This window comes from Malaya genurostris, chromosome 1, assembly GCF_030247185.1.
Source record: "Malaya genurostris strain Urasoe2022 chromosome 1, Malgen_1.1, whole genome shotgun sequence".
NCBI lineage: Eukaryota > Metazoa > Arthropoda > Insecta > Diptera > Culicidae > Malaya > Malaya genurostris.
In genome coordinates, this window is record NC_080570.1 from 12,825,760 (window position 1) to 12,851,530 (window position 25,771).

Below are 25,771 nucleotides of genomic sequence, written 5' to 3' on the forward strand. Positions count from 1 at the left end.
TCGCCCATCAGACTCGTTTCGAGTGACATTTGCCGGGTCTGCGTTGCCGTCCCATGTCTATGTCGATAAAATTCGCCTCCCTGTTCGGCTTTTTGTTCCAAATGTAATGAATTGCACGAACTGCAAAAAATTCGACCACACAGCTACTTACTGTAGTAATAAACCAAAATGTATTAAGTGTGAAGGGCCTCATAAAGATAATGATTGCAACAAGGATATTGAAAAATGTATTTATTGTGGAGAAAGTCCTCATGAGGATATTTCAGTATGCACTGCATTTAAAGTACACAAAGACAAAATTAAGCTTTCTTTAAAAGCACGGTCTAAGCGCACATATGCAGAAATGCTTAAAACGGTCATTGATGTCCCCCCTTTGGAAACCGAAAACGGGTTTTCAAATCTAGAGGAACCAGAGGACTCTGACTCTGACGAAAATAGTGAAGGTAATTCGTTTATCACTACCCAAGGGTCAGTTAAGAGAAAGAAGTCTTCTTCCAAATTACCAAAAAAGACACCTAAAATTTCATCTTCAAAAAAAGATCCCCGTGTTAAACAAAAAAAGTCAAAACCAAAGACTGTGCCTCCTGGTTTGTCAAATTCACAAACCAATCCAGGATCTAGCACAGAAAAAGGTAATAATCCTGTGGGCTCTATTTCACAGCCACCAACAGGATTACTGAAGTTTTCGGAAATTGTTGAATGGATTTTCTCAGCATTCAATATATCTGAACCCTTAAAGACCCTCATAATGGCATTCCTTCCAATAGCTAGAAATTTTTTGAAGCAGTTATCAGCTCAATGGCCAATTGTCTCAGGTTTTGTATCTTTTGATGGATAATTTATCACCCGCCGCAAATGATACAATCACTGTCCTGCAGTGGAATTGTCGAAGTATCATGCCAAAACTTGATTCATTTAAAATTTTATTGCATAGCCAAAAATGTGATGTATTTGCTTTATGCAAAACATGGCTTACTTCAAACATAGCTTTAAATTTTAATGATTTTAACATTATACGTCTCGATAGAGACTCTCCGTATGGTGGAGTGCTTTTGGGAATTAAGAAATGCTATTCCTTTTATAGATTAAACATCCCTTCAACTTCTAGTATAGAAGTTATTGCTTGCCAAATAAACATTAAAGGCAAAGATATTTGCATAGCTTCGGTTTATATTCCTCCAAAAGCACAAGTTGGACAGCGACAGCTTAATGAAATGGTTGAAGCCCTTCCTGCTCCACGATTGATTCTGGGGGATTTAAATTCGCACGGAATGATGTGGGGTTCCGTTTACAATGATAGCAGATCATCTTTAATACAAAACATTTGTGACAATTTTAGCATGACGGTATTAAATATGGGTAGCATGACACGGATCCCAAGACCTCCTGCACGCCCAAGTGCATTAGATCTATCTCTTTGCTCAACATCAATTCGACTAGATTGCACCGGAAAATATTGCCTGATTTACACGGTAGCGATCATTTACCAATCATCATCTCAATTAGCAATAGCAATTGCATTGCTACTTCAGCTAGTATTCCATATGATTTGACAAAAAATATCGACTGGGTTAAATACCAAAGTAGTATCTCTAGTATTTTGAATTCAATGGAAGAGCTCCCTCCACTTGAAGAATATGACTTCCTCATTTGTTCGATTCTGGAGGCAGCAGAACAATCCCAAACTAAACGCTTTCCTGGGCCAACGACTAACAGAAGGCCTCCCAACCCCTGGTGGGACAAAGAGTGCTCAGAGGCTAAACTCGCAAAACAAAATGCTTTCAAGACGTTTCTAAAACGGGGAGGAGGAACTCCTCAGAATTTTGAAAAACTTATGGCTTTAGAAACCAAGTACAAGAGCATACTTCGAGCCAAAAAATGTAGCTATTGGAGACATTTTGTCGAAGGTTTGTCAAGAGAAACCTCAATGAGCACTCTTTGGAATACGGCCAGACGAATGAGGAATCGTAACGTGGGCAATGAGAGTGATGAATACTCGAACCGATGGATATTTGACTTTGCTAGGAAAGTTTGCCCAGATTCTGTTCCTACGCAGAGCATTATAAGGGAATCTCCTCCAAATAATGGTTTTATTAATAACCCATTTTCAATGATGGAATTTTCTATAGCACTCTTGTCTTGTAACAATAACGCTCCTGGGTTGGGCAGAATTAAATTCAACTTGGTGAAGAATCTGCCCGACCTCGCAAAAAGACGTTTGTTGGAATTGTTCAACAAGTTTCTTGAGCAAAATATTGTTCCACCTGACTGGAGACAAGTGAAAGTTATCGCCATTCAAAAGCCGGGGAAACCAGCTTCCAATCACAACTCATATAGACCCATTGCGATGTTGTCCTGCATCAGAAAATTGTTCGAAAAAATTATTCTACGACGTCTCGACACTTGGGTCGAGACGAACGGTTTGTTGTCAGATACTCAGTTTGGCTTCCGTAGAAATAAAGGGACGAATGATTGCCTTGCATTACTTTCGTCTGACATCCAAATTGCCTTCGCTCAAAAGCAACAAATGGCATCTGTATTTTTAGACATTAAAGGAGCATTTGATTCAGTTTCCATTGATGTTCTTTCAGACAAGCTCTACCAACATGGACTCCCAGCGGTTATAAATAATTATTTGCACAACCTTTTGTCAGAGAAACGCATGTATTTTTCATATGGCGATTTGACAACATTCAGAAATAGCTACATGGGTCTACCGCAAGGCTCATGCCTCAGTCCGCTCCTTTATAATTTTTACGTGAATGACATTGACAGCTGTCTTGTAACCCCATGTACACTAAGACAATTGGCAGATGATGGCGTGGTTTCAGTTACTGGACCCAAAGCTATTGATCTGCATAAACCATTGCAAGATACCTTAGATAACTTGTCCGTTTGGGCTGTTCATCTTGGTATCGAATTCTCTGCGGAGAAAACAGAGTTAGTCGTCTTTTCAAGAAAGCATGATCCCGCGCAGCTTCAGCTCCATATGATGGGAAGAATGATCCAACAGGTTTTAACTTTTAAATATCTCGGGGTGTGGTTCGATTCCAAATGCACGTGGGGAGGACACATTAGGTATCTGATAACGAAATGCCAACAAAGAGTAAATTTTCTTCGAACAATAACAGGATCTTGGTGGGGTGCTCATCCGCAAGATCTAATAAAATTGTATCAAACAACGATACTTTCAGTGATGGAATATGGATGCGTTTGTTTTCGTTCCGCTGCAAACTCTCATATTATCAAACTTGAGCGAATTCAGTACCGTTGTTTGCGAATTGCCATAGGCTGCATGCATTCAACACATACAATGAGTCTTGAAGTTCTGGCGGGAGTTCTTCCATTAAAAGATCGATTTTGGGAGCTTTCATCACGCCTGCTAATAAGATGTGAGGTGCTGAATCCCATGGTAATTAATAATTTCGAACGACTAGTCGAGCTTCGATCTCAAACAAAATTCATGACAGTATATTTTAACCATATGTCACAGGAAATCAACCCTTCAAGATATATTCCTATCCATGTCAGCCTCCTAAATGTCCCTGACTCAACTTTATTTTTCGATACATCCATGCAGCGCGAAGTGCGTGGAATCCCGGATCACCTACGCTCGACGGAAATCCCAAAAATATTTTCAAGTAAGTTCAGGCATATTGACTCTGAGAAAATGTTTTACACGGACGGATCGCGAATTGAAGAAGCGACAGGGTTTGGTATGTTCAACAATAATGTTTCGGCCACATTTAGGCTTCAAGAACCTGCATCTGTTTATATAGCAGAGCTAGCAGCAGTTCATTATAGTTTGAGTGTAATCGTCGCATTATCTCCAAACCATTATTTCCTCTTCACAGATAGTCTGAGTGCAATTGAAGCCATTCGCTCAAACATGACTGGCAAGACTGAACCGTTTTTCCTGGGCAAAATAAAACAGTGCCTGAACGACATATTGAACAATAATTATCTAATCACTATAGTCTGGGTCCCGGCTCATTGCTCCATTCCTGGCAATGAAAGAGCCGATATTTTAGCCAAACGTGGTGCTATTGAGGGTGAAATTTATGAGCGACCGATTGCTTTCAACGAATTCTATAGCTCGTCTCGCCAAAGAACACTTGCCAGCTGGCAAGCTTCTTGGGATAGAGATGATCTGGGTCGGTGGATGCACTCAATTATTCCGAATATATCGACAAAGGCATGGTTCAGGGGACTGGATGTGAGTAGGGATTTCATTCGTGTGATGTCCAGACTCATGTCCAATCACTACACGTTAGATGCACATCTCCTTCGAATTGGGCTCTCCGAGACTAATCATTGTGCTTGTGGCGAAGGTTATCGGGATATTGATCATGTCGTTTGGACATGCGTGGAGTATCGTGATGTCAGATCTCAACTAATAAATTCTTTGCGTACCCAAGGTAGACTATCCAATATCCCAGTTCGAGACATTCTTGCTTGTCGTGACCTTTCATACATGAAACTTATTTATCATTTCATAAAGAAAATTGGAGTTTCAATTTAATAAAGGCCCCTTTTAAGACTTAGCTCTGATCCCAGCTGCGTCCATGAGTTCATCCAATAGCTAAATTAGAATAAAAATTATGTAATGATACAAACAAACTCGAAACAGTTTATGAAATTATCAACAAAATGTCAAAAAAAAACAGCTTATTTTATAATTTATAGAAGGTAATCGTTTGGTTCAAATAATATTTCCGAGTAGATTTCATAATTAATGACGAGTTACCTAAGATGATATTTAAGCTATAAGAGAATATGTTTTAATAAATTTAAAACGTTGTGACTATGTTAGAATTAAATTAGGATAAGAATATTATGTAAAAGTGATGCTACGGCGAAGAAAAACTTATGTAAACTGTCTTAAGAAATAAACGTATTTATGAAAAAAAAAAAATTCTGAGAAACCATGCACATCCCCGTCGCTACCGGAGACTCATCTTCCGCTTAGACATAGTTATCACACCGTCTCTCTCTCTCTCTCTCTCTCTCTCTCTCTCTCTCTCTCTCTCTCTCCTCTCGCGAGAGATCACTCCTCGTCGGGGATGCTAATGCACACAGCAATTGATTAAATTCTGTTTGATTAATGAGTCGAAACAGCACGCGAGACGAGACTCTGTGTTCGTTTGTCAGATGAAGAAAACAAAAAAAAACACAAAACGACTCCACCATAATTGACGCACGACAGTGTGATAGAATAGGAAAAAGAAAAACAACAACAACCAACTGTTTTGTTTTTTCGTTATGAACTGACAAACAAAAAAAAACTAAAGCCATTTCCGGTGATAATGTTCGGCTGGTCGTGTGGACTGTTTTATGTAAGATCGTTTCATTCGGTGCAGTTGGCCCCACTGGTGCTACTGTACTGGGTGAGATTCGGTCAAACAATGGTTTCATTTTTTGTTTTTCAATGTATGGCATAATGTACAACATTGAATGGCGTCGAACTCGCGAAGTCTTCTATAGCGAGGAATGGATTTCCAGTGATTATTTCAGTATTGGGAGCTACTTATAAAATGCTGTTTTGAATCCAACTTAAATTGCCGAACACTGAAAAAAAATCATCCACATAACGGAAGGCAAACGACTCATCGAAACGTTCCAGAGGAGTCGGGCCATCGGTGATTTGGACTGGCAGAAGGGCTGAAAAATTCATTCTTAGCGAGTGAAATGACTGGATTCTTGCATGATTCTGAGTATAATTAAGCTTTTAAGAACAAAAAAATAATTTTGTTTCATCTAAATCGAAAGTGACGTTTTTTTCTGAAAATCGACTTTAAATTATTTAAATCGATTTTTTTCTCAATCGAAAATTTGTTCAAGATAGTCTAGATCAAACAAAGGCTTGTTCAGTTAATTAAGTTTAATAAAAATTTGAGAGTACAACATATGCTCGAGTTCGCACGAAATGTGTCATAAGGAAATCATAAAATCACTTATAGTTAGATATTTAAACGATGGGCAACCGATTGCCGAGCCTTGTCATTATATTGCCTAATAAACAGTTTTTGCCTTTCTCACTTAGAAAGGTTATGCAATTACTGTGGAAACCGACTTTTGAACCATTCGACTCAGTTCGTCGTGGGGTAAAAGGTGCAAAAAATATGAAAATATGTGTTCTAACTTTTCTCATAGATGGCGCGACCGATTTTCACAAACTTATCAGATGTACAACTTTGCTTCCGCCGTTTTCCGATAGGTGGCTGTACCGGCTGAGACTGGTTAAAATACATAGGTGATAATGCCTTTAAAGTGAGTGTGTACAGTGCCTAACGAATTGTCATCGCCGTTTCAGTGACAGTTGTTCTTGTTTTCGTATTATTCACGCTCGAAAATGTCTGTTTATGTGCCCAATTCTCGCCATTTGCGGGAAGTTTTACTTTTCTGTTACAATTCGAAAAACAAAATGCAGCTGAAGCGCATCGAATTCTTTCAGAAACTTACGGTGATGTTGCTCTGAGTGGAAGAAAGTGCCGGGAGTGGTTTCAACGTTTTAAAAATGGTGATTTCGATGTCGAAGAAAACATGGTGGTGGAAGAGAAAAAACCTTCAAAGATGAACAACTAGAAGCATTGCTTGATGAAGATTCGTGCCAAACCCAAGAAGAGCTTGCCGAATCGTTGGGAGTGGGTCAGCAAGCCATTTCAAAACGTCTCAAGGCCCTGGGTATGATTTAGAAAGAAGGAAACTGGGTGCAGTACGAGTTGAAACTGAGGGACATCGAGCGCCGTCTATTTGTAAGTGAGCAACTGCTTCAAAGACAAAATCGTAAGGGGTTTTTACATAGAATCGTAACCGGTGATGAAAAGTGGGTTCGATACGATAATCCTAAACGCAGGGGGGGGGGGGGGGGGAGCCCGGACATGCTACTCCGTCGAAGGCAAAAGATGTTGATTTGTATTTTGGTGAGATCAGCTCGGTGTGATTTACTACGAGCTCTTAAAACCGGATGAAACCATCACAGGAGATCGCTGCTGAACGCAACTGATGCGCCTTAGTCGCGCGCTAAAAGAAAAGCGGCCACAGTATCAAGAGCGGGATGACAAAGTCATCCTCCAACACGACAATGCTCGGCTTTACGTCGCAAAAGTGGTCAAAAAGCACCTGGAAACGCTGAAATGGGAAGTCTTGCCCCACTCGCCGTATTCCCCAGATGTCGCCCCTTCTGACTTCCACCTATTCCGTTCGATGGCACACGGCCTGGCAGATCAACATTTTCAATCCTTTGAAGAGTTGGAAAAATGGATTGCTTCATGGATAATGTCAAAAGAGGACTCCTTTTTTCGAGCCGGGATCCAAAAATTGCCGGAAAGATGGAAGAAAGAAGAAGCTAGCGACCGACAATACTTTGAATAATACATCTGTTAGCACTTTTTCACAATAAAGCTTTTAATTTTGAAAAGCAAATTTGTACACCTGATAGGTTCAAATGAAATGATTAAAAATCACGAAATCATGAAACATTTCAATCATGCCTTATTATGATTTCATGAGCATCGATCATTTTGCTCATGAAACTTCATGAGATGACATGATTCATGATTTCATGATTTTTAATCATGGTACCGGCAATGAACTTTTATCTGCGCAGGATGTGCATCGGGGTGCCGATAAAAAGGCGCGTCTCTAATTTTGTACTTCTTAAACATTTGGCATAAAAAAAAGCTCTCGATTTCGAAAATCGCAAAAAATCTCAAAGTCGATATTTTTTCGGTTTCGGAAATCTCAAAATTTGTCCAAAGTCGGTATTTTTCAAATTTTGTTTTCGGAATAACACCAAATACCGAAGTTTTATGCATTTCCAAAATATTTCATATAAAAAAAACATTCTTGATTTTGAAAATCTAAGAAATCTTAAAGTCGATATTTTTCGGTCTCTGAAATCTCAAATCTCTTCCTAAAGTCGATATTTTTCAAATTTTGTTTTCATTTGAATTTTCTAAAACATTTGGCATTTCTAAAACATTTGAAATAAAACAAAAAGTTCTCGGTTTCGGATGTCTCAAAAAATCTCAAAGTCGATATGTTTTTCGGTTTCTGAAATCTCAAAATTTTTCCAGCGAATATTTTTTAAATTTTGTTTTTCGGGTATTAGGGATAATTTTAGCATTTCTAAAGTATTTGGCAAAAAAAAAACGTTCTGAGTTTCGGAAATCTCAAAGTCGATATTTTTTTGGTCTCTGAAATCTCAAATCTCTTCCTATAGTCGACATTTTTCTAATTTTGTTTTCGGGATAACACCAGATATCGAAGTTATATACATTTCTTAAACATTTGCTTTTTACAAAGAAATTCTCGGTCCGAAAATCACTAAGTCGATATTTTTTTCGATTTCTAAATTCTCGAAATTGTCCCATAATCGATGTTTTTCAAATTTTGTTTTTGGAATAACACCAGATATCTAAGTCCTATGGCATTTCTAAAAAATTGGACATCAAAATGAGGCTCTCGGTTTCAAAAATCTGGAAAAAATCTAAAAGTCGATATTTTTCAGTTTTTTAAAACTCAAATTTTTTCAATGTCGATATTTTTCAACATTTTTTTTTCGGGTTAACTCCAGATATCGATGTTTTATGAATTTCTAGAACATTTGGCATATAAAAAAGGTCTCAGTTTCGGAAATCTCAAAGTATATATTTTTTTCGTTTCGGAAATCTCAAAACTTTCCTAAAGTCGGTATTTTGTTATCGGGATAACACAAGATATTAAAGATTTTTGCTTTTTGAGAAAAAATCGGCATGAAAAAATCTCGGTTTCGAAAATCTGAAAAATGTTTCAAAGTCGATATTTTTCAGTTTCTGAAATCTCGAAATTTTCCCAGTCGATATTTTTTGAGTCTAAGATCTCAAAATTTTCTCACTGTCGATATTTTTCTAATTTTGTTTTCGGGATAACACCAGATATCGAAGTTATATACATTTCTTAAACATTTGCCTTTTACAAAGAAATTCTCGGTCCGAAAAGCACTAAGTCGATATTTTTTTCGGTTTCTTAATTCTCGAAATTTTCCCATAATCGATGTTTTTCAAATTTTGTTTTTGGAATAACACCAGATATCTAAGTCCTATGGCATTTCTAAAAAATTGGACATCAAAATGAGGCTCTCGGTTTCAAAAATCTGGAAAAAATCTAAAAGTCGATATTTTTCAGTTTTTAAAAACTCAAATTTTTTCAATGTCGATATTTTTCAACATTTTTTTTTCGGGTTAACTCCAGATATCGATGTTTTATGAATTTCTAAAACATTTGGCATATAAAAAAGGTCTCAGTTTCGGAAATCTGAAAGTATATATTTTTTTCGTTTCGGAAATCTCAAAACTTTCCTAAAGTCGGTATTTTGTTATCGGGATAACACAAGATATTAAAGATTTTTGCTTTTTGAGAAAAAATCGGCATGAAAAAATCTCGGTTTTGAAAATCCGAAAAATGTTTCAAAGTCGATATTTTTCAGTTTCTGAAATCTCGAAATTTTCCCAGTCGATATTTTTTGAGTCTAAGATCTCAAAATTTTCTCACTGTCGATATTTTTCTAATTTTGTTTCCGGGATAACACCAGATATCGAAGTTATATACATTTCTTAAACATTTGCCTTTTACAAAGAAATTCTCGGTCCGAAAAGCACTAAGTCGATATTTTTTTCGGTTTCTTAATTCTCGAAATTTTCCCATAATCGATGTTTTTCAAATTTTGTTTTTGGAATAACACCAGATATCTAAGTCCTATGGCATTTCTAAAAAATTTGACATCAAAATGAGGCTCTCGGTTTCGAAAATCTGGAAAAAATCTAAAAGTCGATATTTTTCAGTTTTTAAAATCTCAAATTTTTTCAATGTCGATATTTTTCAACATTTTTTTTCGGGGTAACTCCAGATATCAATGTTTTATGAATTTCTAAAACATTTGGCATATGAAAAAGGTCTCAGTTTCGGAAATCTCAAAGTCGATATTTTCTTGGTTTCGGAAATCTCAAAATTTTCCTAAAGTCGGTATTTTGTTATCGGGATAACACAAGATATTAAAGATTTTTGCTTTTTGAGAAAAAATCTGCATGAAAAAATCTCGGTTTCGAAAATCTTAAAAATGTTCCAAAGTCGATATTTTTCAGTTTCTGAAATCTGGAAATTTTCCCAGTCGATATTTTTCAGATTTTGTTTTCGAAACAACACCAGACATCGGAGTTTTATGCATTTCCAACACATTTGGCTATCAAAAAAAAAGTCTCAAAATATCTCAAGGTCGATATTTTTTGAGTCTAAGACCTCAAAATTTTCTCATTGTCGATATTTTTCAAATTTTGTTTTCGGGATGTCGAGGTTTTACGCATTTATAAAACATTTAGCATCAAAAAAGTTCACGGTTTCAATAATCTCAAAGTCAATATTTTTACGGTTTCTAAAATCATAAAATTTTGCTAAAGTCGATATTTTTCAAAATTTGTTCTCGAGATAACGAGGTTTTTTACATTTGAAAAACATTTGGCATCATAACAACCAGTTCTTGGTTTCGGAAATGTAAAAAAAAACTCAAAGTCGATATTTTTTTCGATTTCTTAAATCTCAAAATTTTCCTAAAGTCGATATTTTTTTAAATTTTGATCCCAAGAGAACCCCAAATATTGAAGTTTAATGCATTCCTAAAACGTTTGGCATTGAAAAAAAGTTCTGGGTTCCGAAAATCTGAAAAATATCTCAAAATCGATATTTTTCGGTTTTTAAAATCTAAAAGTTTTCAGGAATCGATATTTTTCAAATTTTGTTATTCTAATTCGATAATCTCAAAGTCGATATTTTTTCCTGTTTCTGTAATCTCCATATAATAGTCCATATTTTTGAAAGGTTTAAAATGGTTTTAATGATTGATAACACAAATAGGTGAATAATTTGTTGCTAGTTAGTTGATAATTAGTTACGATAACTTTAAATTTGGTGCTCATTTTTTTTTTGAGTACTTCTCTAAGTTCACATGAAGCTAGCGAATCATCTCTGCTAAATAATCTTAAAAACAAATCGAAACCCAGTGGATAATTTGTTGCTAATAAGTTGCGCACTAGTTACGGTAAGTTTGAATTTGTTGCTCGATTTCGATTTGTTTTCAAAGCTTATTTAGCTTTAGGCCTTGAAAACAAATCGAAATCCAGTGGATAATTTGTTGCTAATAAGTTGCGGTAATTTTGGATTTATTGCTCAATTGATTTTTCATTGTCCGAGTACTTCGTTACTTTCATATGAGTGTCATGAAGCACCCCTTCTCAATTAACCGAGTGGATAATTTGTTGACAATTTAATGTTAAATAGGTTTTTTATAAGTTACGACAATTTTGATTTTGTTAGTCGACTTTTTTTTAGTACTTCGCTAAGTTAGTCTGAACTCTACGAAGCGCCTCTTGGAAACGAATCGAAACCCAGCGGGTAACTTGTTACTAGTAAGTTACTAATTAGTGAGCTTAGCGAAGTATTCGAAAATTACTACCAACTACTTAGCAACAAACTATCGACTGGCTTTCGATTTGTTTTTAAGCTTATTCAGGAGGGGTGCTTTGTTAATTTAATATGAGCTTAGCGAAATACTAAACAAAAATTAAACAATAGATTCAAAATTATTGTAACTGATTTGCAACATTGAGTTTAGATTTGTTTTTAAGCTTATTAGGGCGGGGTGCTTCGTAAACTTAATTGAAACTTGGCAAAGTAATCATAAAAATAATGAAATTCAAAATTTCTGTAACTTATTAACAACTTATTAGCAACAAATCACCTACTGGGTATCGATTTGTTTTTAAGCTTCTTAAGGAGGGAAGCCGATAAAAATTGAGAAACAAATTCAAAATTACCGCAACTTATTAACAACTAATTAGCAACAAATAATTCACTGAGCTTCGCTTTGGTTTTGAGCATTTTTAGAAGGAGTGCTTCATTAACTTCACATAAACTTAGCGAAGTACTCAAAGAATAAGAGATAAATTGTATAACAAATTCAAAATTTTCGTAACTCATTAACAATGAATTAGCAACAAATTATTCGCTGAGCTTCGATTCGTTTTTGAGCTTATTTAGGCGGGGTGCTTCGTTAACTTTACATGAACTTAACGAAGTATCAAAAAAATGAGCAACAAATTTGAAATTACTGTAACTAATTAGTAACAAATTATTCACCTACTTGCGTTATAATTTGCGATTGGTGCTTCGTTAAGTTCAGGTTCATAATTAAGAAACGCTTTCTGATATAGTCAATTTCCGCGGATTAAATGAAAAAATATGAATTTTTAATTCTTATAAAAGCATTGAGCGGAAATGCAAAAAAAAACAAAAGCAAATCACCAAATTCAACTGTTTGCAAAACATGATTAATCATCCTCTTAAAAACCCGTGCGAATAAATTTCGGGAATGAAATGTCATGAAAATTCTCGTTCTCACAGGGATAATGGAAAACCCCGTCATAAGCTTTTTGTTTTTGGCATCTTTCGATTATTTTTATAAAACTTTATCTTTAGATTGTCAATGATACTTGACACAAACAATCTCTAATTCTATCGGAAATTGTTGAAAAGATATTACCAGATTAATTGAGCAAGAATGTAAGTCCTTTTGTTTGACTTCTTCAATCAAGTTTTGCACAGTCTTCTAGGTTATTTTCCTCGCGACAGAAACAAATTTACCTTGAGTCGCATCTCTCTCACAACTGTGTTTCCCGTGATCTTAAGATTCCGCCGGACAATGACCCAGTTGAGCAGAGCTTCGGTGTATTGGAAGACTACGTAGTTCGCGGCAGATCACTTCATTGCCACTTCTACAGTGGCAAGATGCTGAATCCATCCGAAACAGAACGAAACAATTGTGTTTCTTGTGGAAAGGCAACTGACGTTTTTTTTCAGAGACTCGTGTACATTCATATCCTGGTCGCGATGAAATTATCACTCATAAAACATAGAGAACAGATGACTCACCACACGAGATATTTATTCCCAAACCTCGACTGGCACCTTTTTTCCTTCCAATTGCAGTAGGAAACTGTTGTTTCATTCTCCACCGGCATAGTTTTCCTGGTTATCGACAAACGCTTTCTGAACACTTTTATTACTTTGGTGACACATGATTAGGCGACTTCATTCAACAACTTCGTCAACTTAATGCGCGAGTAGCTTGAATTTTCGCAATGCACGAGAAAAACTATGGACGTATTGCTTCTGAAATCTGCTCTGTAGTTGCAAAAAGAACTACTGAGCAAATTTCAGTAAACAAATCCAACAGTAGATTTAAAGCTATACAAACACACATGTGTGACGGGAAAACTACGTCAAGTTCAAGTTGATTAATTTTGGAACGTAAAACCCTTCACTATCTATCATAAATGAAGTACTATGAAAAGATTTAGTCCCATCACTCTACTTACTACAGTGTTTAACTGATTATTTTCAGTGGGAAATTATTGATAAACCCATAATGTGAGAACTGACCATTCAGCATTAATTTCAGGGAATCCATAAAGCTGACCTAAGCGTGGTCGGCTATGCTAAACTGAGGGTTAATGAATTTATCCGTTTCAGTGCAAAATGTCATTGGAGTGTCAAACTTTGATATGTGCAGTAATTCTTTTTCTGATAAATAGATATCCTGCTTAACTCCATGGCTATGTTCATATCTGTGTTATAATATTGACTTTGGCTCTATATTGAGCTTTCCTGTGAAATATAATCTAGCCGATATCGTATCTGGTTTTAGTGGGCCAGTTTCGAAGGAATTCGTGCTAGAATTTTGCAAGTGAAATGTAATAATGCCCCTTATTTAACTGGAAAAATGTTAGGTATAGAGTTTTATGGAAGAAATCGACAGCTGTTAGGCGTTAGGCGATTTTATCGATGACTCATTTTTTTTCCCAAACCAACAGTCCCATGTGAACCGACATCGGGTGCGATCGGTAGCAGTCGCACACGTGTTAACCATAGTAGCTATCAGCATATTTGTACATAATGACAGTTTTACTTTGTGGGTTCCGCTGCTGCTCGATTGAACGATGCAGCCGGTCACCATAGAGACAATACACCAAGAAGCTATAAAAGTGTCAACATGTTCTACTCATAGCCAACTAAGCAAAGTGCTCATTGTTCAACGTGTTTTTTTTTGTTGCCTTTCGGTGATAGTTTATTTTTATACTTTTGATGGTAGCAACAAACTGTTGATTGTCATCAAACGTAACTATTCTCTGTACTGTAATGACTAACACAAATGTTTTATGTAGAAACTATCCGTTTTTAATATCATTATTTCCGGTTCCAATAAAAGATTCACCTTTACCTTGAAAATAACTGTATTGTAGTTGATTTTGAAGCAGAAGGAAAATCCGCAACCGCATAAAGCTCATTTCATAATCACTAAACATATTCATTATTCGTAAATTTTGAATGATCTTTAACTTCGAGTCCGAATCGATCTCGCTTGAATAATTATGTATTTTATATCTAAGATTTATAAAGATTATAAAGAAATATCCATTAGAAACAAACGAATGCAGTATCGAGAATAGTGTCGTTTTATGAATTTCGTATTAAAATATCTCGAGAAAAGCTGTTTCTAAGAACAAATATACTATAGAAAAATTTGTTGCTTTTTAGCTGTCGAATCACATTCTACTATCTTTTCCGAACAAATAACCTAGAAAATGTATGATCTGGCAAGCAGTTTGCAGCTGCTGACAAAAAAAAAACTCAATTTTTCATTACAAATAAGTGTATGAACTCAAACCTCTTCAAGGAAAAGTGCCTGATAAAAGGTTACACAGGGCTTTTGTCGAGAATAGTGTCGTTTTATGAATTTCGCATTTAAATATCTCAAAAAAAGCTAATTCTAGGAAAATTTCTTTTTTGAGCAAATTCTACTGTTTTTTTCTGGCTTTTTTCCGGACAAATTAACTAAAAAATTTCTGATTTGACAAGCAGTTTGCAGCTGCGGACAAAAAAACTCAAGTTTTCATTACAAATGAGTGTATAAACTCGGACCTCTTCAAGGAAAAGTGCCTGATAAAAGGCTACACAGGGCTTTTGTCGAGATTAGTGTCGTTTTATGAATTCCGTCTTTAAATATCTCGAGAAAAGCTAATTATAGGAACAATTAATTTTTGAGCAAATTTGTTGCTTTTTATCTGTCGAATCATATTCTACTGTTTTTTCCTGGTTTTCTTCCGGACAAATTAACTAAAAAATATCTGATTTAGCAAGCTGTTATCAGCTGCTGGCATAAAAAATCAAGTTTTCGTTAAAAATGAGTGTATGAACTCGAACCTCTTCAAAGAAAAGTGTCTGTTAAAAGGCTACACAAGGCTTTTGTTTGCTATGCTGAACGAGAGAGTGCAGTGTCGAGAAAAGAGTCGTTTTATAAATTTCGTATATAAATATCTCGAAAAAAGCTAATTCTAGGAACAGTTATACTAGAAGCAATTTGTTGCTTTTTACCTGTTGAATCATATTCTAGTGTTTGAGTGGTAGCTTTTTTCTGGATAAATAAACTGGAAAATTCCTGATTTGGCAAGCAATTTGCAGCTGCGAACCAAAACACTCAAGTTTTCATTATGGATTAGTGTATGAACTCAAATCTCTTCAAGGAAGAGTATCTGGGAAAAGGTTTCACATGGCCTTCGTTTACTATAATAGCCAAAAAAGTGTAGTGACGAGAATAGTGTCGTTTTATGAATTTCGTATTTAAATATCTGAAGCAAAACTAAATCTAGGAACAATTATACTATGAACAAATTTGATGCTTTTTATCTGTCGAATCATATTCTACTGTTTTTTTTCTGACTTTTTTTCCGGACAAATAAACTAGAAAAAATCTGATTTGGCAAGCAGTTTGCAGCGGCAGACAAAAAACTGAAGTTACAAATCAGTGTATATACTCGAACCTCTTCAAGGAAGTGAGTCTGGGAATGGGTTTCACACGTCCCTCGTTTACTATGATAAACGAAAAAGTACAGTGTTGAGAATAGTGTTTTTTTTTTCAATTTCGTTTTAAATAGTTTTAGAAAAGGTAGTTCTACGTGCAATTATACTATGAGTAAATTTGTTGCTTTGCATCTGTCGAACCATATTCTAGTGTTTGGATCATGTTTTATCCGGAAAAATTTCTGATTTAGCAAGCAATTTGCAGCTGCCAATGAAAAATTGTAATTTTATGTGACAATCGGATCACGGAAGGATGCCTACACTGTATTTCTTTTTAAGAAAGTATTTTTCGTAGTTCCGTCGTAGAACTGCTCTTGCAGTAAAATTATATACAATAAACCATTGGGTGCGCAATAGCATTGATGTGCGTTGCAAGTGTGCAAAATTAAACCGAATATCCTGTTTTTTTTTTCATATTTTCAGGGTATAAAGAAATTACTAATGAATTATGAATTACAATTTTTGTTGTTTGATTTCCTCGCGATTTTCCTGGGAGTGGGTCATTTCGTCGAAAGCCATTTCGCCGAATGCCATTTCGTCGAAAGTAGTTTCGCCGAAAGGGTCATTTCGCCGAAAAAATAATTTCGAATACATCATATTGTTTTTTGTGTTATTATGCCTCCTCTATAACTGATGTGGCACAGCCACATAACCGAAGCCAAGATGGCTCGGCGGCACAAAGCCTCCGAGGCGACGCCGGCAGAGTTGGCCGCCGACCCGCCGTCGGAAGCGGCGGCCTCTTGCTTACAAACCTGTAACCGCCTCGTTTACCCGGTCTACTCAAAGCTAAGGTTCTTTGCTTTATTTAGGTCCGAACGAGCAGGAGCGAGGTCGGACAGCACGCGAATCAAATCGATGTGGCGAAGCCGCATTAGATATTTTTTCACTTAATAAACGGAAAATACCACAAGCATTGGCTTGGTAGATACACCTATGCAATTGATTTGATGCTTAGTGACTAATAGTCAACAAGTTTCCAATTGTAGATAAAAAACGGGCGTTGACGTATTATCATTCGTTTGTGTTTAATTTAAATCAATTCCAATTATAATATTAGGACAATTGTAGCAATCGGCGAAATGGCATTCGGCGAAGTAGCCCATTCGGCGAAATAACCCTTTCGGCGAAACGGCTTTCGGCGAAATGACCCTGATCCATTTTCCTAGTATTATTTTATTTGCTTGAACTCGAATTCTCTTCAGCTACGAATGGACATAGTTCCAGTGTCCATTTGTTGTGTTTAGTATCTTCTGGAACAAATCTATTTTAGTTTTCTCGGTACAACTTCGACACATTTCGGATGGAGGATGCTAAATCTACCGAAAATAGATTCAGTCCTTTGTGCAACCTTATGACTGACAAAGGACGCTTCTTAGGGCACTCTGCCGTGTAAATCAAACCGTTGATTGTTCCGGGAGTGCTTAGGATTTTCAGGATCAGATTTTCTGATCGAAGTGATCTTGAAAACAACATAGATTGTATAGGAAAGTGGATCCCGCAGAGTCGAATGGGATACCTATACTAAGTGTCTAAGAAGAGTCCATGAGGGTACCGAAATAGATTCTCATCGGTGAACATGATTTCAACCTTCAACCAATTTGCACCCCGTGAAACAACAGTTCGGTGACCGCAGTGAGCTCAGAGTGGAACCTAGTGACAACCCGCTGGTGTGAAATTTGAAACCCACTTAAGTATCTTTCATTCCAAGAGCGCGCTGTTCGCTAGTTGCCTGTCAACTTGAAACACTGAATCGATAAGTATAAAAATAAACCGTCAACCAGAGACAGAGCAGGCCATCATATTTAGCATAGACAGACGTTCGTTTCGGTGTGGAGAAACGAAAAAAAAAAGAAATGGAGGTGGAACGAAGGATGCGGCGTTTCGTTTATGGCAGCAAACGATAATAATCGGATCGATCGTCGATTCTTTGCACGTCAAGACAATCGATAGTTTTCCAGAATGATTTTTTGGAACCGACCACCGCCAACAAAGCAGCGGAGGTCACATGGAAACGACCATGACAAATGGAAGCAATTTAGGAATTGACGGGCGACCGGCCACTCGGGCTCCGCTCAGCAGCGGTCGATTTTCGAGACCAAATAACGTTAGACTGAACGCGTATGGTGAATATTAATAGCCTACTCGTGACGGGACATCGCGATCTCCGACTCAACCGAATGTGTGCTACGAATATCCGAAGCATATCGGTGAGTAGAATGTAGATTTTTTCTCCCGATGTTTCGGACGTCGTTTCGCATCAGCATCACTCCAAGGTGCGTCCGACTTTTTTGCACTTTTTTTTATTGATATTGTTTATTTAAATCACCGAGACAGGGGACATTTTGTCAGATTCTTAGAACACTTAAACTCATTCGAATTGAAATACTGAAGTCTGAAACCTCGCATTGGTCCGTTGTGATTCCTCACGAATTCGTAAATGAAAGCCCGCGTGGAGCAACCTTTTCTAGATCACCAAAAGTTCAATGCCATGTTTTTTTTGGTTTGGTGCGGTCCAATTTGAATTGCAAACGGGTTCCTTAACGGTTTATTTTGACATCCACTGCCACGACCGAAAGGGAGCGCGAATCGGTGAGTGTGCATTCAAATGCACGGACTGACATTAGCATTCACATGTGGCCCGGTTTTGACCATGTCCGGCCTTCTGCCTCAGCGAAACGGCATTTATCAATCGTTCATTTATCACTGGATGTTTTCGCTTCTCATACGAACAAAAGGAAGAGAGAGAGAAAGAGAGAAAGGCTGTTGATTCCGGGAGGGCAAAAAAAACCGTCCACTCCAAAACGTTGTCGGAAAACAAAATTTATTTACCGTCCCGGTTCATTTTTTTAAATGCATTTTGATGGTCGCCTACGACTTTGTCGAGGCTTTTCATAATGCGGGTAACGCCTTCTGCCTAATTTAGAGAGTGGTCCTTTCCGAACGTTAATCTTTATCTTAGTACGTAATTCAAATTTATTGGAGGCATTTCAATGTTTTTTTTTCATAATAATCATAAAGTTGGATTAAAGGTAGAGTGCACAAAAAAGGGCATTTCAGAGGCTTTAGTTCAATGCAGAAACATTGCATATCCTGAGGTCATCAAAACCAATCCACACAATGCCTTTTTTCTCAAACAGAGAGCAGCTGAATGTTAGTTTTGTTTGCACTAGTTTGTTGGAAGAATGCTGATATAAGTGAAGCCGCTGATGGCATTTCTTCTAAATCATATCTCAATGTAGCTAGCGGTATTCCTTCTAAATTATTCCCCGATCTTGCTGACTGGATGTTGTGTACTTTCAATAGACACAGGTCGTTATGAATATAATCGACATGAGTCGCAAATATGCATTGTAGTATTCACAGTAATTGTTTAAAAACAGTGTTCAATCATACTATCCGCTACTTTATGACTGGACTTTATGAAGGTTTTCCGTTATCACGTTATCTACAACAATGATATTTCCCATCATTAAATCACATTGATTGAATACTATAGTTTTTTGGTGGTAGTTTTCATACTGACGCATTGTATTTCAAAATGTGTTTTCATAGTTGGGTGTAGATAATCTTTTATACCAGAGGAAAACAAGAAGACCCCGATAATCGATAACCTAAAATTTTTTTTGTCAATATGGCGGTTACTCCTTTCTTGAACCAGTGATTTTTTTAAACCAATGATTTTTCTTCGATTCAGTTTTCAAAATATCTCGAAAGCAACTGCTCGCATTGTCTTGATGTCAAATAATTTATTTAAAATTTCATAAGGACTACAAAAATAATAAATTTGGTGATGGATAATCCAGCCTAAATTAAAAAAAGTGCATATTCTCATGAAATATCAATTTTCTCGTTTTAATTTCTCAGATATCTCGAAAATGACTGCATTTGGGAAGTAGCTTCCTATGAGCTTTTCCATTGAACGTAGCTTGGAGAATTATATTTCATTGCTCAGATACATTTATTCCTATGGAAACATCATTTTTCGAAAATTGTTAAGAAGTTTTTCCTCGGGAAACTTTTTTATTAATCACCTCTCCAACTTTATGAAACATTCATCAGTTTCCTTGTAACTTGACGTTTTTTGGGACATAAATTTAAAAAAATCGAACTAAAACAACTGAGAATTTTAAAAAAAATATTTTTTTTTCGATTTTACTAATTATGGGAAGATTTTTTCCGAGTTCACTTGATGACCTACAAATTCTTCTTAGACATATTTTTTGTCGAAGCTATAGATTTCTCGTTATAATTGTTTGAAAATAATGTGGCTAAAAACACATACTTCCTTATCAAAAATTATTCTTGTATGAAAAAAATCTCTAGACCAGTGAAACATACTTCATTTGCTATAACGAACATACATGCAAAGTTTCAAGCAAATCGAAAGGGGTCGTACCAGAGTTTTGCCATTTATGGATGATTTGGTGTAGAATTGCTATAAGTTTTTAGACACATGAAGAGCCGGATCGTGAAAAAAAGCAAAATTTGGGAACCAAGAAACAGATAAGCAAATTTTATTGATGACGATTGTATTTGAAATAAAACCTATTTTAATCCTCTTAGTTCTCAAAATCATCAGACTCATAAATATTACTATGGTATTTTTAAAAAACTTTTCATTAGCTTTTGAATAAAAACAAAAATGTTTGTTCGGGCATAAATCTACAAATTCAAACAGTTTTGAGCCTACTTTAGAATATTTTCTGCCCTTACCAGTCATTCGCCATAGGTCGAAACAATTGGTAATCGGATGGAACAATGCTCGATGAATATAGTGTGTGGGGTAGAACTTCCCATTCCAGCGTTTGCAAAGTTTTTAAGACTTCCGAAACATACATACTTTGTCTTCCAAGTCAAAATTTACAATTTTGAACCGCGCACAGCCCATTGTGCATGTTTGCTCAGCGTGAGCAAACTCACAGCATACCACCAATATAAAATTTTGGACACAAAACACTGGCATGTTTGGTACTGCACAACAAATGCTACAAACGGGCTCCTTAACTAACGATAGCAAAAACTCAACAGATCGAAATTTGTTCCATAACTACTCTGTTATAAATTCGTTTATTTCAATGAAAAAAATATTTTTTGGAATCAATTTATTAGCTCTAAAGAGGACCAAGCGACTAAATTCTAAGTCAAACAAGATAGAGTACATTTTCTTCAAATAAGAGAGCTTCTGCTGCTGAATATTGATGGCTATAATTGCCACTCGCGTGGTTCAAAGAAAAACAATAACACATGGGACCAAGGTGAGGCATACTCAATACTCAACGATACCAAGAGAACAGTTTACTACCAACTTGTGCCGCTAACACACTTTTCGCTAACTTCGAAGAATTAAAACAAAATGGCTCGGGATTGTTTTTTGCGAGTAATCATCAAATTGTCAGGAAGAAAGATGTAGTTAGTATTGACCATTGGAATGATATTCGTTTATTTCAATAAAAGAGAGTATCACTCACGGTCCATTGAGATCGATCCATTGGTCCTAAAAAGGACTGAGCAATTAAATTTCACCGCAGTCAAATAAGTTAGAATGAATTTTCCACGAATAAGAAAACTTCTGCTGCTGAATATCGATGGAAACCATTGATAGGAAAATGGGTAAAAATGGAACTAATGAATGAACAAACTAAACAGCGTTTTTAAGCACCCAACCCAAGTGTATTGACCGGATATCGGCCGCTAGCTTGGATTGATAAGAGCCTGACCTTTTCCACGGGGTAAACGATTAGTGTTTGCGAATTTGATTGAAAGTGAAGCGGAAGTTTGGGAAGCTAATCGTCAGATGAAACCAACCGTAATCTATTTTTAAAAGTAAACATCGGTGGACTCGACGGATAGGAAGTTGGTATTTGAAAAATGTGCTCGCGAGGTTGATAATTTAGTAATAGGTTTTTGCATTCATTCTACAACACACCGCTTGAGATGAGCTTTGAATAAGTGTAATTTATTGCAAACGGAACACTCAAGGAATGAACAAATCAATACAAGCGATAGACAAATTCACTTAACATGCACATTTTAACTACCCTCTAATGCCCACGAATTGGTAATTGAATCTTCCGTAATCGATAGCTTGATGAATATATGGGTTTGCAAGCGTTTTGTTTGATTTATTGGAAAATTATAGCAGCTTTGAACTGAAAATTATATTGGGAAGAATTTGCTAGAATGCTGTTTTTTAAACGAACAATAATTTAATTTGTTTTGTTGAATTTAAATTATATTGTGATACTATCACTATGGAATTACTTTCTTCTTTCATGAAATATAAAATCATGAAATTACTATCCTACGAATATTCAAAGCCAGTTTACACCGGCTTATGATTTTATTGAATTGAGTCATCCCACAGACTCATCAACGTTACAACTTACTTTGAGTAATAGTTCCCATAAATCATTGGAATGGCATCCCTTAATAGACCCAACCCACCACTGTCAAAATCGAATATCCGCTTGTTTAATATTCTATCTCCGTTCGATATGATGAATTCTCTCGGCATTCATTTTGCCTAACCCACCGTTCGCTTACCAAAACAAAGACACAATGTGATCCCACCAACAATGAAGACGGTAGGGAATGAGTAATTTGATTTTCCGAAATTGGAATCTCTTAATGATCGGCTCTCTTACCTTTTCCCTGAATCTCTGCTGCCACCGCATTCCCCCTGTGTCGGTGGTCGTTGCTGCTCCGGCTTAATGCACCGATCGATGACGATGCACTCGAATTAAATAGATCAATAAATACTACGATAAACACTAGCACTTGGAACAGACCGGAACGGCCGCCCCGTGGACTGCCTTCCGGTTGCAGTCGCTGTCGCTTCAACCGATGGGGCCGTCGTCGTTCTGTCGCTGGTTCACTGCACAGCGTTACGCCACTGCTGCACTGCCCTACTGCCCAAGGCCTACCACGATCCGATACTTCAGGGTCACTCTGACAGTCGAAGACCATTCTACCGAGAGCCAGTAAGCTCCCGGTCGTTATCATTGCTTCACTGTCAACAACTCTTCTGCTAGCATGTTTCCTGCTGTTGTTGTTGTTATTCCATTGATTATGATGATTATTGAAATTTTGCTGGCGATTATTGCTGCGACTGATTGCCGTATTATTATTATTATTAGTAGTAATAGTAGTGGTGACAGAATTTTTCTTTGTTTTCATCGGCGGCGACGGAACGACCGCCGTGCCCCAAAACATGATCTTAGCTGGCGGCACAACAACGAATCACTGTCGAAAATTTCACAAACCGCATTTGATTGCACTTTTGCTTACACTGACAGAAGAAATTTCGAAATTTCAACACACAGCGGAAACGCTTCCACTTTTGCCCAACAAACACAGAAAAGGCCACAATCTTTCACTCATTGGAACACCCTCTCGCGATTTTGCTTTCCTTCTCCACCTTGAGGTACCTCGTTGAGACTCACTCCGATGGTTCGTTTTCTTCCTGCCTTCGAGCACTACAAACTGGTGGTGTTTCGACGTACCGCGCCCTAGGGATCAAGATTTCCTCCGACGCCAGGAGTGCTATGAACTTATGCCCGATGAATAATAACACAACCAAAACTAACTAGAATTAATTCACTTCTCTGTCTGCGGGCACAAACCGAAACGCTAAAACCGACCGCCGTGCGATAGACATACGTCCTCCTGCGAACGCATGCTCTTCACATCTGACTTCGTTCGAAAATGACAAAACAAGCAACGATGCGAACAATAACAGAGCGAGTTGTGTGAGAGAGAAAGCGCATAGAAGCTTGCGCCACAGCTTTTGATGCCGTTTCAAAACTTACTGCCACATACGTATGCTTTGATGGATGATTCCACAACTACCTTCCCACATACCGAACAGTGCTGGCAGCAGCGAAATTGCGCTATTCAAAACTGTGCGATTCAGTCCTGCTTAGCACATATTTTTAACGCTTTGAAGGTGAATTTAGAAAAGACGACGAAATGGCTTAAACCGGTTGATAAATTACTAATGCTCGAGTATGATTCTGAAAACATTCTTATAGAGAACAGAAATATTCTTATTAAATGTAGAAGCACCCGTGTAGAAATGGAGAATACAGTTTGGCATAAATTTTTATTGTTTCTGTGACTCGATTTCGTAGAAGTTTGTGACATTTTTGAACAAAATAATGTTATGCAACTGTAAATAATAAAAGAAAAAACATTAAAAACTTATTTTGAACAAATTTTGTTGCACATAAACCAAAATGTTACAATCTTTCTAGTGCTAATATTTCTGGCGCTCACCATGATAAAGGGAAGATTGACGAGCATAAAAATTACAGGGATGTGATTAAGACGCGACCGGTCACAGGGACATGAAAAAGTCAGTAAATTTTCAAACTATTCGAAAATACTAGGTCATTTATGGCCGCGGTCTTGATACAATACCCATTCAGACTTCAAGGTTCAGACTTCCGTCTTACGTGGACTTAGTTGTTTTTTTATTTGCTTTGTCTTTTTTGACAGCTGAGACTCGCTGGACTTAGTGGTTATTAAATATCTAAGGTTACAAAAACTGAAAATTCTAATTATTTTCTTCTCGAATCGATTCGCAATTAATTTATACGAAAAGATCGAAGGATGTTTTTATTATGAAGATCTGTTTAGCGCAGCAAACTGCTTTCACGTTTCAAAACAATAGCTGTTTTCTTAGAATTGTAAGTAGAACTTGAACGCCTATCAAACCCGAAATTACTATCTATAATACTGCTGTAGTTATTGTGCATCATAATGAAAACTAATATGTATCTGCGCGCTACGTATCGTATCTTAGAATGGAAACGAATGTGCTCAAGTTTTATGGAGTTGTTGTCCTCACATCGGTATTCCAAACTATGAGACTATTTCAAGCGTTTGGATTTTATACTCACACATTTCTTGATGGCACTGAAAACGTTTTCGAAGGTAGTTTTCAATTGTGTACTATTGAAAGCTTCTACATTTTCTTATTACATGTTTGAGTAAAATGATCTCGAATCTAAGCTGACTAACGTTATATTTTTAATTGACACTCAGCATCCATATAATGAAGAATAAATTATTTTAACACCATAAAATGCAAGTACGCCTTTGGTTTACTTGGCATTGAACATGCCTTAGTTTTTATTACAGCGGGTCGGGTGTGGATAAGAAAATGCAAAACTAGCCACGTCACCTTTTTCTGTCATAATTTTGAACGATAACTCATTCATTTGATGGTGGATTGATGTAATCTAACATCCAATCGATTCGGAATTTCTAACTTAGACATGTATGGCAACGTCCGAAGAGGTTCTGGGGTGCAATTATTTCGATTTGTCATATTGTTCACACTCTTTACAGCCAAAAATCACAGATTTTCAATATATCGGTGGAAGAATGAAAATTGAAATTTTACTGATTCTCCCTGAAATCGTTAGTTTGGTTTAGTCTTGTCATGAAGGAACGAGTTATGTTGGCAATTACTTTCTCTTTTGTTTGAACGAGAGACGAAAATGCTTCGTCTCTTTTCGTTTGTTTTGGATGCGGTCATTTACGAATGGGACAGTAAAAAAACGAATATGAGGCTGTTGGATTGGATTCTTTCATTGAGAATGCGCGACAAATTTAAGCTCTGCTCACGTATACAGAATCATTAGATATAATTTCCCACAGTATTATAAGTAGACTCTGACTAAAAAAGCAACGCGGAAGCAAATGATGGTCATAACTAAATCATGCAAGTAATAGAAAAAAGTCGCCAGTCAAATAAGAATTTCTGAAAAAGGTATAATCATTTACTATGGAAGAATCTAATCGTCAATTTTCTTAC

General features: G+C 36.6%; 1 protein-coding gene across 2 annotated transcripts in view; it reads right to left on the reverse strand.

The window, feature by feature from the left end:
• Positions 1 to 23,636, reverse strand: part of LOC131432768 (uncharacterized) — a 126,434-nt gene extending 102,798 nt beyond the window's left edge. For both annotated transcript variants that reach the window (XM_058599282.1, XM_058599276.1), the window contains exon 1: positions 22,596 to 23,636. In XM_058599282.1, coding sequence (XP_058455265.1) covers positions 22,596 to 23,163 — 568 coding nt within the window. In that variant the 5' untranslated portion in view covers positions 23,164 to 23,636. The remainder of the gene's footprint in view (positions 1 to 22,595) is intronic.
• Positions 23,637 to 25,771: the final 2,135 nt, after the last annotated feature.